General features: G+C 34.7%; 1 protein-coding gene across 2 annotated transcripts in view; it reads right to left on the bottom strand.

Annotated features, from left to right (window-relative positions):
• The window catches only part of LOC121418822 (calcium-binding protein LPS1-alpha-like), a 33,106-nt gene that overhangs the window by 8,909 nt on the left and 7,903 nt on the right, over nt 1-16,294 (bottom strand). For both annotated transcript variants that reach the window (XR_005970516.1, XM_041612992.1), the window contains exon 4: nt 7,074-7,208. Coding sequence is in view for 1 of the 2 variants with exons in the window: in XM_041612992.1 (XP_041468926.1) it covers nt 7,074-7,208 (135 nt within the window). In the remaining variant the exon portion in view is untranslated. The remainder of the gene's footprint in view (nt 1-7,073; nt 7,209-16,294) is intronic.

The raw sequence follows: 16,294 nt of genomic DNA, 5'->3' as shown, positions 1-16,294 counted from the left end.
TGAATAAGATTTATCATCTTGATTTACCAGTGGATATCCAAATTGAGTTATTTGATCAACTTGTTTTACCGATACTCCTCTATGGGTCAGAAATATGGGGTTTTGATGTGATTAGAGATTTAGAAGTGTTTCACATGAAATTTTGCAAGCAGATTCTTTAGGTTAATAAATCAACGGCAAACTGCATGGTTTTAGGCGAACTTGGAAGATTCAAATTAGATAAATATATTGAGAATAGAATGATAAACTTTTGGTGTGGATTAGTTCACAGTAGTAAAACAAAAATGTCTGGTATGATTTATGAGATTGTAAAGATTCTTTCTGATCAAGGTTTATATCAGACAAGCTGGTTAACAAAGATAAAGCAAACGCTTGATAGATTGGTATGACGAATTTATTTGACATTTCTGATTCCTCGAGCAGAAATTGGGTAAAGCAAGCTGTAGATCTACGAGTAAAGGACTCACAGTTTCAAAATTGGTTAACGTTCATAAACGAAAACTCTCAGTGTATTAACTACAGAATATTCAAAGAAAATCTTCGTCTAGACAGTTACCTCATTAATATGAATAAAAAATCATCGACTTCCTATTACCTCAGGAAGATATGAAACCGTCAAAGAAACATGAGGCTTTGTACATTATGCAACCTTCAATCAATTGGTGATGAATTTCACTATACATTCGTTTGTCCTTCTCTTGCTAAAGAAAGAAAGTTTCATCTTAAAACATATTACACTGATAGACCGAATACACTCAAAATGAATCAGCTATTTAGCTGTGAAAAACCAGAAATCCGTTCCAACCTTGTAAAATTTTGCAAGAAAATTATGCTTCGTTTCTAAATAAGTTATGCTCGAAATTCAATACTTTGAGCTGTAATTGAAAAGTGGTATAACAGCCAATCATATGCTGATGCCATTACTTGCCTTATATTAAACAAATGTTTATGCTAATTATAATGTTAATAACCTGGGTTTTTAATCTTTAATTTATCCATTATCTCTTCTGTAGGCCTTATCAAATTCTCTAAACTTTGACACGTTCGAAATATAAAATTTTGAGCTTTTTTAAAGGCTGTGGTGGTTTAATATCCAACGATGCGATAATGTCGTTACTATATGATTTATCTTTTTTTTAATCATATGTAAACTTTGATTATATTTTTGAAGCTTCAAGGTAATATTTTAAATGTAATCATAAAATTATTTTTAATGCTAAAATTTGTATTTTTTAATTTTTTTCTAAATGTACTCTAAATGAGTTGTAAATTACTTGATGAAATACTATTTAAGATTTTGTACATTTATATGATTGTTTCTCCAATACCCACTCTATGGGTGACGTGGGAATAAATGTCATTGTCATTGTAAAAAAAAAAGTATATATATTATGACGTAGATGGATCAGAGCTGTAGCAAGAAATTCATGATGAATGCAATCTCTGATGGCGAATCCACATAGACTATATAATATAACAGATATTGCCTGGTCTATCGTTTTAATAAATAACATTTCAACTCCCATCCGAAGCTATATTTTTCCCTCGGGAGAATATTTTCCCTCAGCGCTACGCGCTTTGGGGAAAAATACATCACACAGAGCCTCAACTCGCATGAGGACAGAACAAATTGCAACGAATGATTTTTCAACGGTTTTTTGTACTATTTGACCACAGGAATTACATACTAAAAATCTACCGAAATCTGCATCCGGGAAAGTGGTTATTTTCAAGATGGCGTCCAAGATGTCCGCCATTCACTGAAAATGGATACAACTGACTTATTATCCACCCTAGAATCCTATTTCGGTTCATAATCCATGGTCTAGGGGTAAAAAAATTTTGATACAGGCTAATGTGAATTATAACCCCTCCAGTGTACCTGGCAAATCCAAGATGGCGCCCAAAATGGCTGCCGTAGACTGAAAATCCACAATTGATCTAAGTGGCTTTAATTCGGTTTTTATTCGATGTTTTTTAGGGTGAAGTAGTACATTTGAACAAGTTACAAGGACAGCCAGTGGCCTGGTGTGTCCAAAAATCCAAGATGGCTTCCAAAAATGGAGTTTGAAATGGCTGTGGATAATTAAAATGGACATAGTTCATTTCATATCCGCCTGGGACATAATGATTTTGGTGGCTATACCATGTTTTCAATGATCAAATAAGACATCGGGACAAATTACAAGGACAGTTAGTGGTCCTGTATGTTCAAAAATACAAAATGGCTTCCAAAAATGGAGTCTTAAATTGTTGCTACTTAAAAAACCCCGACATGGTTTGTTCAATATCCAGAAATATGATTTTGTGTCTATGCCATGATTGAATGGGCCAAATAATACATTGGGACAACTTACCAGGAAAATTAGTGGTCGGGTATGTGCAAAAATCCGTGATGGGTTCCAAAAATTGATTCTGAAATGGCTGCTAATACTTAAAGCGGACATAACTCATTTCATTTTGGCCTGGGAGATGTGACTTTAATGTCTAAACCACTGGTTTCAAGGGTCAAATAATACATTAGGATAAGTTACAGGGACAGTCAGTGATCTGATATGTCCAAAAATCGAAGATGGCTTCCGAAATTGGTCTTAAAAATAGGCTGCTTATTCTTAAAGCAGGCATAGCTCATTTCATATCGGCCTGGGGGATGTGATTTTGGTATCTAAACCACTGGTTCAAGGGTCAATTAATACTTTAGAGCAAGTTACAAGGACAGTCAGTGGCCTGGTTGTCAAAAAATCTAAGTTGGTTTCCAAAAATTTATTCTAAATTGACTGCTGTAACCTAAAGCGGACATAGCCTTTTTCATATCGGCGTGGGAGATGCGATTTTTAGATCTAAACCACTGGTTACAATGGTCAAAATAATTCATTGGGACAAGTTTTAAGGACAATTAGTGGTCTGGTATGACCAAAAATCCAAAATGGCTTCCAAAAATTAATTCTAAAATGGCTGCTGATACTTAAAAGTGGCATAGCTCATTTTATACCCGCCTGTGATTTGATTTCGGTGTCTAAACTATGGTTTTAAGGGTCAAATCATATATAAGGACAAGTTACAATGACATTCAGTGATCTAGTATGTCTAAAATTCCAAGATGGCTTCCAAAATGGAGTAAAAAAAAGTCTCATGTTACTTAAAAAAGGACATAGTTTGTTCAATATCTATCTGGGGAATATGAGTTCGGTGTCTAAACCATGGTTTAAAGGATCAAGTAATACACTAGGGACCCTAGGGTTAGTTACAAGACCAGTCAGTTGTTTGTATGTTAAAAAAAAACCCAATATGACTTCAAAAATGGACTGTAACTTGACTGTTGTTACTTAAAATTATACATAGTTTATTAGAAATGCACCTCGGAGGTATGATTTTACTGTCTACACTAGAGTTTAATGGGTCAAGTAATACATTGGGTTAAATTGAAAGGACAGTCAGATGACAGGTATGTCCAAAATTGATGATGACTTTAAAAAAAATGGGGGTCTTAAATGACTGTTGTTACTTAAAATTGGATATAGAACATTACAAATACAAGTTGGGGGTATTATTTTGGTATCTACACTAGGGTTTTCAACGGTAAAAATACTTTGTGACTGGTTACCATGATATGCAGTTATCCATTTTGCCTTAAAATCCAAGTTGGCTTAAGAAATGGGTTTTAAAGTGACTGCTGTTACTTAAAAATGGACATAGTTCATACAATATCCACCTGTGAGAAATAATCTTGGTGCCTACACTTAAATGCATGGGGATAAATTATCATATTGTTTCATGAGTTGGTAACAGCTGCACCCATTTTGATGAAAGTTTAGAATCCGCCATGGGTTTTTTGTTGACAAAATGGAATTCTAACCATCCCTCTTATTATCCGAATGTATCATTTGACCCTTCATACCAAAATTTAAAACCAACATTATTTCTTTCAGATAGATATTGCAGAACTCTGACCATTATTAAGTGATATGAGTCGTTTTAGATGCTTTTTTTGGAAACCCTCTTGGACAACTGCAAATCCATGTAACCAGTCCAAATGTATTGTTTCAACCATGAAATCATAGTGTGGACACCGAAATCAAATCTATTTGGTGGATATTAAATGAACTATGAACAGCAGTCATTTTAGACTCCGATTTTTTGGAAGCCATCTTGGAATTTCGACATACTGGACCACTGACTGTCCTTGTAACTAATTTTCTGCCTTTTAAAACCATGGTAAAGACATCAAAATCATATACCCTTGATGGATATTACATGGGCACTATTTTTAAGCCACTGTGGACTTTTGGACACACTTGACCATCCATCGTCATTGTAACTTATCCCAATGTATTATTAGACCCATTTAACCACGGTATAGAGGCAAAACAAAAATCATATTTCCGGATATTGAACAAACTATGCTGTTGTTTTTCTTAAGTAGAAACAGCATTTTAATCCACTTTTGGAAGCCATCTTGGATTTTTTTTTAACATACTGGACCACTGCCTGCCCCTGTAACATGTCCCAAATGAATTATTTGACAATTGAAAGCATGGTCTAGATACCGAAATCACATCTCCCAGATGGATATTATATGAGCTATATCAATTTTAAGTATTAGCAGCCATTTAAAACTAAAGTTTTGGAAGCCATCTTGGCTTTTGGGACACACCAGGCCACTGGCTGTCCTTGTAACTTGTACCGATGTACTACTTCACCATCAAAACCACTGAATAAAAAACAAAATTAAAGCCACTTAAGAAAGTAATAGATGAATTTTTGTTTGTTTTTTTAGCCTCCAGCGGCCATTTTGGGCGCCATCTTGGAATTTCTGGTACCAAGAGGCCCATTGCAGAAAGAGTTGCAATCAAACGCAAATTTAAAAATCATGCGCAACTTCATTTTCAACCAATCAACAGCGCGCATTTTTGACTTGTGATTAAATTTTTGACTTGCGTTTAAACGCAACTCTTTCTGCAACGGGCCCCAGGAGTGCTAATATTCACTCTAACTTGTATCAATAAATTCGCTTACTCACTGCGTAATGAGTGAGTTATATCCATTTTCAGTGAATGGCGGCCATCTTGGACACCATCTTAAAAAATAACTACTTTCCCACATGCGGATTTTGGTAGATTTTTAGTATGTTATTTCTGAGGTCAAATAGTACAAAAAAATCGTTGAAAAATCATTTGTTGCAATTTGTTCCGGGTCAAACCATATACTGACCCGTCTATATAATGAATTCATATGCATGCATCTTTTGTATACAGTGCGTATCTAAAAAAAGTTTACACTTTCAAAAAGCCCTGAGAATTAGAAAATATGCAACATGTGGATAATTTTTTCTCATATAATCTTCGGTTTTGGCCTCATCTATCCAATGAAAGTAAAAGTTTTAACAGAATGTTACACTTGAGTGAGCACTGTCAATTTTTGTACAAAAAAAATCGTTGAAAAATCATTTGTTGCAATTTGTTCCGGGTCAAACCATATACTGACCCGTCTATATAATGAATTCATATGCATGCATCTTTTGTATATACAGTGCGTATCTAAAAAAAGTTTACACTTTCAAAAAGCCCTGAGAATTAGAAAATATGCAACATGTGGATAATTTTTTCTCATATAATCTTCGGTTTTGGCCTCATCTATCCAATGAAAGTAAAAGTTTTAACAGAATGTTACACTTGAGTGAGCACTGTCCATTTTTGTAAAGCTCGCGGAAATCCGTTTGCGCAGAAATGCTCATTTGTACACTTTGTCAAGGGGAAAGGGCGAAATCAAACTTACCCTGCGAAACATTTCTCATACATTTCCCTTGCACTTTTAGTCAGTTGAAATAAAACGGATACATTCAAGCATTTCTAACAATTTTGTCACCCAAAATGAAATTTAAACAGTTAACACAACCTTTACCCTTTTGTGCCAGCTGCACTCTAAACAATGAAGTGCTAATTCAGCTCTTAAAGAGCGTGTATAGTGACTGCACTTCGGAGTGCTGTTTTGTCTAGTTCAAATTTGAACGAGGAAATCAGCACTCCGAAGGGCAGTCACTATAAACGCTCTTTAAGAGCTGAATTAGCACTTCATTTTTTAGAGTGTGGATCTGAGGACATAACTGAACCTGAACAAAAGTTTATACCAGACATCTTAAGCATTTTTTCACTAATTTTTATCATTTAAAGTGAGTTTCTATTTCATTTTTCATGTAATACTTGTTTCTCCACACATTTCCCAAGCTTGACAATGACTAACAAAATGAAAATTAAGCCGAAGCCATTTTATGTAAATCACAGGTCAGTATAAAGCAAATATCGTCACGATGGCCTCGGTGTGTTGGGAGTGGGGTGGGGCGCAATGCACTCCTCGAAGTGGTTTGGGCAAGGAAACAAGTTTAAAAAAAGGTGAAAAGATATCTTCAAATCAATTTTACTAGCTAAATTCCACGTGTTATTCATGATTAAGGTCTACTTATATTCGCATAACTATTTCAAGGGTTCTGCGCAAATCATTCTTCACAAAATTACCAAAGGTAAGTGGTGCTCACTCAAGCGGAAATATTTTCCGACAGTTATATCGTTATTTGCTTAATTGGATCTGTACAAATGTTAAAATGGGGAAAAATCTTCAGGATATTACAAGTGTATAATTTTACAGGATTTTTTTTTCTCAGTGTAAACTTTTTTTTGATAAGCACTGCATTATTTACTTCATTCGTTCTTGTCTTCGTACACGTTGTAGAGCTGCTGACGCATGCGTATTGCAGTTATACGATCGGATAAGGAAAGTGTTTTGTGCAAGAGCTGGGAAATCAAATTGCAAATTTTTAATCATTTTAAGCATAGAAAAATGCGATATTTATGGGGAAAGTATTGTAAGCAAATAATAAAGCCTATAATTGAAGTTTTAAGAAATATGGCGAAAGAAAAGGGAGTACCTACCTTTCTTAGTGGGCTTGCAAATCGTATTTATTGTAACCTAATATTTTGTTTGTTTTATCCAATTCACGATGCACATGGGAATGTTTGGTTCGATAACAATATACATTTCGACAATAAATCTCAGCAAAAACAATTATTTTTACTTACTGTTAATATCGACTTCTTTAATCCATGCTCTTGTTTCATCATCCGTGAAAAAATTTCCCATAACTTTCGATAGTTCGTCAACAGAGATGCTGCCATCTTTATTAATGTCCTCCTTATTGAATTCTTTCCTAAGCTCTACAAAACAATTATATAAAATGAGAAAAGAAATGAATGAACGGGGAGAATGTGATTGAAGGGTACTGTAGGGCAGGCGCGGATCCAGGATTTCGTAGGGAGGGGGGGCCCAAATTCGACCTGATTTTGGCGCCCCTGTGTACTTTTCGGAAAAATGGCGGCCCCTCCCTCCCCCAGGCAATCATAAGTGCGTTAAATGCATGTTAAATTATCTTATTTCATAGGCACATGAATCAGGGGCGGATCCAGCCTTCGCCAATAAAGGGGCCCGGAATTTTTGTTTAGCCATAATTTCCCCGATCGGCCGCTCGAAGATGTTTTTTTTTCGTTTGTTTATTTGAAGGGGGTAGTCTTATAAGTCATTTCTTAGCATTATTATTTAAATCAACATAAATGTATAATATCATAATCCTTATTTTATAATGCCTGCGCAAAGTGCGAGCAATTTTTTTTTGAAATTGTATGTATTTTTCCCTAAAATTTGAAAATTCTGAAAAAAAGATGTGCCTGCAATAATTACTGCGAACGCAAAGCGCTAGTAGAAATTTTTGATACACGTTTTGAACCGATCGGAAAGGTAGGCCTACCAGTCCTGTTAAAGATTGCATACAGTTAGCTATGAAGACGTTATATATTTCAGCAATCAAATAATGCGAGCGCGAAGCGCGAGCTGAAAATTTTTGACATTTTCTACATAAAGAATGGACAATTTTAAATTATTTTTGTAATCATGAACACGATAGCTATACAGTATAACTAAACAATTGATGCGAGCGCGAAGTGCAAGCGGAAAAATTCTAGATTTAGACCTAAACGGGAAACTCTATTCATGTTTCCTAAATCATGAAAAAGATGAGTAAGAGGGGATCTTCCTACATTAATAATGCGAGCGCAAAGCGCGAGCAGAAAATGTTTGTATATACGTTTTGAACTGATCAAAAAGTGCCTTTTAAGGACTGCTTGCATTTAGCCATGAAGACATTAGATATTTCATCAATCAAATAATGTGAGCGCGAAGCGCGAGCTAATTTTTTTTGACATTTCTACATAAAGAATGGAAAACTTTGATACAATATACTTAATTACAGAAAAAAAACAATTCGAATCTGTACTGATTCCCAATATTTATCACACACAAATCCATTATTCCATAAACTAAAGACTCTAACAGTATTTGACATAAATACACTTCAAAGTTTACTACTTATGTTTAAGTACGTTAATAACATGCTCCCACCTACTTTCATTCCACAATTTTTATTACCTGAATACATCTATTCATTCATACCCTGCCCGTAACTCTTCAAATTTCCATTTAATCAACCCCAAACTGCTTATTGCGCAGAGATCCATATGACACCATGATCCAGATTTGTGGAACTCTCTACCAGCAGAGTCTGTAAAACAATCTTCGTCTCTTCACTCATTTAAGACAAACGTTAAATCTATGTTATTTTCAGAATATTTGAAGTAAAATTTTTGTGTCGTATCCTTTTTATCGTGAATTTATTCCTCCTTCGGTTTAGTTATTACCAATATCTTCATCATGACCACCATCATCTCCATGGCCTTCATCATCATCATCATCATCATCATCATCATCATCATATCACCGTCACCCTCAGCTTTATCATCTTCATCTTTATGCTATAATATTGCATGAATTCATGTTTCGTATTTGAAAATAAATGCCAATTCTGCTTTATAAATCTATTAATTCAATTAGTATAAGTTTGGGATTGTCGTTTTTTAAGCAATTTGCTTATGATGACAATCCTTCTCCTGCAAATTGTGAATATCATATAGTTTATCATTTTTGTCTAGAATTATTTTTTCAGTATTTATTGATATATTCATATTCCACAAAAAAAAATTCCACAAGTACATTTCGTAATCATGTTTACAATGAAAAAAATGCATAACATATGCAGGATTGAAACGTAGCAATGAAATGAAAAAAGTGGAGGGGCCTACTAAAAAGCAGAGCTTGTAAAATGTAGACCCCCTATCAAAACTTTATACAAGGGTAATATGATACAATAGAGTAAAATAATCAGCAAAATTCTATAAAATTATATAGATATACACACTGTAACACAAATGTATTTACACTATATACAAAATTAAATATTGACTTAAAAAAATAATCAATACTACCGTGGATAAGTATGAAGTTCACAAATAGTAGATTGAATCAATAAGAATTCAGGAGAAATTTTTTGATGAGTAATTTAAATCGTATAAGATTAGTTGCCTCTTTCATTTCTCTGTCCAGAGAATTCCAGAGTTTTGGTCCTGTGAAAAATACAGTTTTGCTAGAAAATACTGTTTTACTTTTAGGTAAGTGATAGTCATTTGATTGTCTCGTATTATATGAATGTAAAGTATTGTTTCTCATAAATTTCTTTTGTAGGACATTAGGTACACTATTTCTATCTAGCTGATACATGAATTGGAATAGTTGCAAGCGGTACAGGTCATTGATTTTAAGGATACGTTTCTGACGAAACAATTCATCCGTATGAGCTCTAAAGGACATATTGCATATTATTCTCAGTATTTTTTTCTGAAGTAGCAAGACTTTATTTAGTCTCGTTTGAGAGGCATTGCCCCATGCCAGAATTCCATAATTAAGATATGGTACAATTAATGCACAATACAACATGGATAGCGCCTGTGCTGGTAGAACGTATTTAAGCTTATTGATGACTCCAATATTTCTTGACACAGTTTTGCAAGTATTGTTGATATGAGCATTCCACGTAAGCTTGTTATCAATAGTAAGACCTAAAAATTTTGTTGTTTGCACTTCTTTGATTTCAGTATTATCTAAAAGTATTTGATGCGGTAGATGTTTCAATGAATGACTAAAAAGCATATAATTAGTTTTTTTGCAGATTCAGTGATAATTTGTTGGCTTTAATCCAGTTTGTTACTTTTTTAAATTCTGTATTCATAGTGCTCACAAGTACATGTGGATCATGGTGTGTATAGAAAATATTGGAATCATCAGCAAAGAGAATAAATGAGAGAACATGAGATGAATTTTTCATATCATTAACATAAAGTATAAATAACAAGGGGCCAAGAATACTACCTTGTGGAATTCCACAGGAAACTGGCCTTGTTGGAGATTCTGATTCATTTACTGTAACAAACTGAATTCTATCAGTAAGATAACTCCTAACCATTGTAAAGCTGTCCCTCTGATACCGTAATTTGATAGCTTACATAACAGTATTTCATGATCTATTGTGTCAAACGCTTTTGAGAAGTCAAGGAATAATCCTACAGTATGATCAGAATTATCAAAAGAAGTAGATATTTTATTTATTAATGTCAATATAGCATGAGTTGTATTATGTTTTTCTCTAAAACCAAATTGATTATCACATATAATACTATATTTCTTAAGGAAAGCAACTGTCCTTTTATAAATGATCCTTTCAAGAATTTTTGAGAACGAAGTTAACAAAGATATTGGGCGATAATTACTAGTAATTAATTGGTCCCCCTTCTTGAAAATGGGTATAACTTTAGCTATTTTCATCTTCTTTGGGACCTGGCCAAGCTGTAATGATAAATTAAATATATGAAGCAGGGGATCAGCAAGAGAATGTATAATGTTTTTCACTACTTTATTTGTAATGCCATCATATCCGGGTGTCTTTCCTGCTTTCAAATTAAATACAATCTCAAGTAATTCTTCTCTATGAACTGGAGTAAGAAATATTGAATCATCATTTTGTTTGTCCAAAAAGTCCTTAAACGAATTTTCTACGGGGATAATATTTCAAGCTAACTTTGGTCCAATTTGAGAGAAATATGAATTAAATTCATTTGCTATAGAATGAGTATCTTCAACCATATTTCCATCTACACATAATTTATTAACAGCACTAGATTTGTTAGTTTTGTTTAGAGCCCCATTTATTGTTTTCCATGTATTTTTAAGGTCGTTTTTATATGATTGTAATTTTTCTGAATAAAACCTCTTTTTTGCTATTCGGAGAGTAGTTGTTAAGGTATTTTTATAAGACGTGTATGTATTCCGTGAAACATCATTTGGATTTGATATATAAGAAACATACAGATTATTTTTCCGATTGATAGACCTTAATATCATTTTTGAAACCCATGGTAGCTTTGGAACACGTTTATAGTCGTAATTTCGACATTTCTGTAAGGAACACAATCTAAGCAATCATTGAAATATTTCAAAAATATGTAAAATGAGTCATCGACATTCTCTTTCGAGTTATAAACGTCAGACCAATCAACAGAGCTTAAATCTTCTTGGAGGCGTTCAATATTTTTGTCACTAAAGTTGCGACAGATCCTATATTTCTTTTCCATTTTTGCGAGTGATTGCATTGTTTGGATATGGGTAAAAATAAGAAAATGATCGGATATGTCTGTCGTTACGATGCCAGCTTTCGGAAGAGGATGAGAGTTACAGAATATATTATCTATAAGCGTAGCAGAATGATCAGTAATACGGGTTGGTCTAGAAATAATCGGCAAAAAAGTAGAAGTTAACATTAATTCAAGGAAATCGTTTGTTGCAGAGTGATTACTGGTCAAGAGATTAATACTGAAATCACCAGTGATGATACAATTGTTATTTATCAATTCTCCGTTTTGCAAAAGTTCATTAGTAGCAAGTAAAAAATCTTCTATACAAGAAGTTTGAGGAGGTCTGTAGATGACACCTATTAGAGTTTTCTTATCTTTTTGAAGTTTTACTTCTACAAATAAGGATTCGATGATATCATTCATATATTCAAATTCATGTCTAATTGCATAATCAAATGAAGACGGAATATATAATGCTAGTCCACCTCCAATTTTATTTTTCCTATTGTTTATAACAATATCATAATTCGGGATGGTGCATAAGGAATTCGGTGTTTCCGTGAACCAAGTTTCAGTAAGAGCAATGATTGGGGGATTGGCAAACTGCGTATTTTCTAATAATAATCGTAATTTCTCGAAGTTTTTGGTTTTCATTAGTAGCAAGTAAAAAATCTTCTATACAAGAAGTTTAAGGAGGTCTGTAGATGACACCTATTAGAGTTTTCTTATCTTTTTGAAGTTTTACTTCTACAAATAAGGATTCGATGATATCATTCATATATTCAAATTCATGTCTAATTGCATAATCAAATGAAGACGGAATATATAATGCTAGTCCACCTCCAATTTTATTTTTCCTATTGTTTATAACAATATCATAATTCGGGATGGTGCATAAGGAATTCGGTGTTTCCGTGAACCAAGTTTCAGTAAGAGCAATGATTGGGGGATTGGCAAACTGCGTATTTTCTAATAATAATCGTAATTTCTCGAAGTTTTGGTTAGCGCTTCTTATATTCAAATGCAAAATAAAAACATCATCTTCTCCAATCAATTTAGCATAGTCTTTGAATGAATTTTATGTATAATATGGAGAGGAGGAAAGATTGTATGCTTTATCATGAATATCGAATTCAACTTGAAGTTCATCAAAATTATTCGTAAGAATATCAGTAGAAAATCTATCAAATGGAGTATGATGATTTGAGATAATATTGCTTTTATCCTGACTTGGATGATTTAGTAATAAGAAATCATCATTATTCAGATGATAAAATGGGAAATCACGCATATTATCCACCATTATGAAATAGAATATATTGCCATTTTAAATCAAAATCTTTGTAAGCTGAGCATATAAAGCATCTTTTAGATTTGATACCGTCATGACCCCAAATACGAGTTTGAAAAATACTGTAGTTGTAATAGTTGACAAAATAAAGATTATTTGATACAATTATTAACAGTCGATGAAGAATATTTGCACACAAAAATAAGTAAAATGACCTCCATGAAATGTCTGGTATTGAAACATTATTGAAAGGGCAGTGAAAGAATGCAAAATTTACCACGGAAAATAACAAAAATATTGATCGATGCGAAAAATGTTGTGACGTGAATTTCATAAGAAATAAAAAGAATACTGGAAAATGGAATAACATGGATAGTCCTTCTACAGCTTAGAAAAGTCCTCTCTGGAATGAATGATGATGGGTTGACACTTCTCATCCTTCCTTACATAGATTCGGCCATTCTGGGTCCACAGGAACTTGTATCCGGCATCTCGGCGGGCCTTGTTGACATCTTTCATTAGCTCCTTAGTGGAAGCGATCAAGTTTTCATTGAGGTAGATCTTGCCATCGCTGTTGTATCCAAGATCCTTTGTGGAGAGAGTCTTCAGCTTCCTTCTCCCATCATACATGATGTTCCGAGCTCGTCTTGTGGTGAATCGCACGATGATTGGGCGGGCTTTGTTATCAGCTTGGCGTTTGGAACCCAGCCGATGAACCACATCGAAGTCGGATGCTGCAAGCTCAGGGCTGATGTGTTTCGCGATATTAAGTACGATCTTTTCAGGAACCTCGCCCTGTCGTTCTGGTACACCTGCCACCTCCAAGTTGACTCTCCTGTGGTACTGGTCAAGTTCGTTAAGCTGGAAGGTCAACTCACTGAATCTCTTCTGAAGACAGATGTTTTGTTCCTTCAGTTCTCTGTTTTCCTTTTCTATCTTCTGAGCCTTCAACTTCATTTCCTCAAATTTCTCGTTGAGGAACGACAGCGAGTTGACAATGCTACTTTGTCCCTCTCGTATACTGTCGATCGACTGCTCCAAGACGGTCAACTTAGCATTCAAGGAATTGGAAAGTTTCCCTAGCTCATTCTTGATCAGTGATAGAAGATAGTTTTCATTCGTCTCTTCATTATCACCAGAGTTGTTTTTCGACGACTTTCTCTTCCCAGACATCGTGACGTCACAATTACTTGAAACAATCAGAATTAAGCGCACAAAGAATGGTTGCGCAAAGAGATACCAGTGATGCGTTCCATCCAAGCCAGTATGCGTTTAATGATGAGTTGCTAGGCAATATAATGACGCGTAAATGATGCTAGTTTTAGAAGTCTATTGACACTTTATTTCCTCTCCAAAATGATCAAAATTTCAAGTTAAAAATGATTGATAGTGTCCAAATAAGTAATCCAAATGAAAAATGAGTATATCCTTGATATTCACTATCCAGTTTCTGTTGCAACCATATAAAACGTTTTCACAAAATGTCAGAGCACTTTTAAAACACGTCCGACCTCTCCAACCTCTATTCAGACCCTTTATTTATACTCTTTATTTATGATTGATGCCAAAAATGCTAACATATTATGTTTATTATGTTGTGAAAAATGTATTATACGAATGTTATGGATGCAGAAAAAAATAATAAATCAAGTCAAATCAAATCAATTGATGCGAGCGCGAAGTGCGTGCGGAAAATTTTAGTTTTAGACCTAGAACGGGACACTATTCATTTCAAGACATTAGATATTTCATCAATCAAATAATGCGAGCGCGAAGCGCGAACTGAACATTTTTGGCATTCATAAAGAATGGATAACTTTAATCAGTTTTTGTAATCATGATCAAGATAGCTATATAACTTAACAATTGATGCGAGCAGAAAAATTCTACATTGAGACCAAGAACGGGACACTGTTCATGTTTCCTAAATCATGAAAAAGATGAGCAAGAGGGGATCTTCCTACATTAATAATGCAAGCGCAAAGCGCGAGCAGAAAATGTTTGTATACGTTTTGAACTGATCGAAAAGTGCCTTTTAAGGACTGCTTGCATTTAGCCATGAAGACATTACATATTTCACAATCAATTTATGCGAGCGCGAAACACGAGCGTAAAAACTTGTACGGGATACTCTATTCATGTTTTGTAAATCATGAAAGGGATGAGAAAGGGGATCTTCTTACATTAATAATACGAGCACAAAGGGCGAGCAGAATTTTTTTATATTGTGATCTGAAACTGGATAACTGAATGAAAATGCCCGGGCGTGTTTCAGATTAAGACCTAGAATCTAGGCATTCTAAACAATCTTTTATCATGAAAATAAAAGCGAGCGCGAAACACGAGCTTAAAATATTTGATATTCCGATCTGATATTTCAAACACTTTGTAGGAAACTTGTAAGGTGGATATAAATCGCATTTGATAAAGAGCTGATATGTTTCATTATTACTTTAATTTTGAGACATAGGACCTTGACATCCTTAGGACATGTTATCATATGAATATAATGACTATATCTTCCTATTCATCTTGCTAAGCGCGAGATAAAACAAAAGTGACAATTTAATTATTAAATTGATATCTTAGTATTAATGCATAATGAGGGCGCGGAATCTGATGATATTATGGCCTGAACACTGCACCCCTAAATTTCAAATTGAACCCCTAGGGATGCAATTTTGAACCCGCATGGTGCAAAAATGAACCCCAACCGCAGGATTCAATTTTTGAACCCCAAATCAGGGGTTCAATTTTTGAACCCATAGGGTGCTGATTTTGCATCAACCTTTCGGGGTTAAATTCTGAACCTTTTTTTCTTAGTGTGTGCAAGTAAACTTCAAAATTTCTGTAAATAATATCTATCAATATATCCATCAGTGTTGTAGTCAAGGCTGAAACCTCCAAGGCCAAGGCTTTAATACCCAAGACCAAGGCTTCAATCCCCAAGGCCAAGGCCAAGGCATGGAAACCCAAGGCCTAAAAACCTCAAGGCCAAGGCATTTCAAACTTTCAATATATGGGACAATGAGCCAACAACAACGCGGCAGTTCGAATATCAGTTTCGCGCCCCTACATGTAGGTCGATCATCAATTTGCCCCCCCCCCCGTTCGAACATCGATTCGGCCCCCAGTTCGAACATCATTTTAGCATCCCTTCGAACTCGATTTGCCTTCCCTAGTTCGAATATCATTTCGCCCCCCTAGCTCGAGTATCAATTTTGCGCCCCCTAGTTTGAACATCAATTCGGCGCCCCCTAGTTTGAGTATCAATTTGGCGCCCCCTACCTCGAATATCGATTCGGCCCCCCTCCCTAGTTCGAGTATCAATTTGATGCCCCCACTTCGAACATCATTTCGGCGCCCTCCTAGTTCGAATATCAGTTCGGCATACCTTCGAACTCAATTTGCCTTCCCTAGTTAGAATATAATTTCGCCC

The sequence above is a fragment of the Lytechinus variegatus genome, chromosome 7, assembly GCF_018143015.1.
Source record: "Lytechinus variegatus isolate NC3 chromosome 7, Lvar_3.0, whole genome shotgun sequence".
Lineage (NCBI taxonomy): Eukaryota > Metazoa > Echinodermata > Echinoidea > Temnopleuroida > Toxopneustidae > Lytechinus > Lytechinus variegatus.
This window is presented reverse-complemented; position numbering and strand designations above follow the sequence as displayed.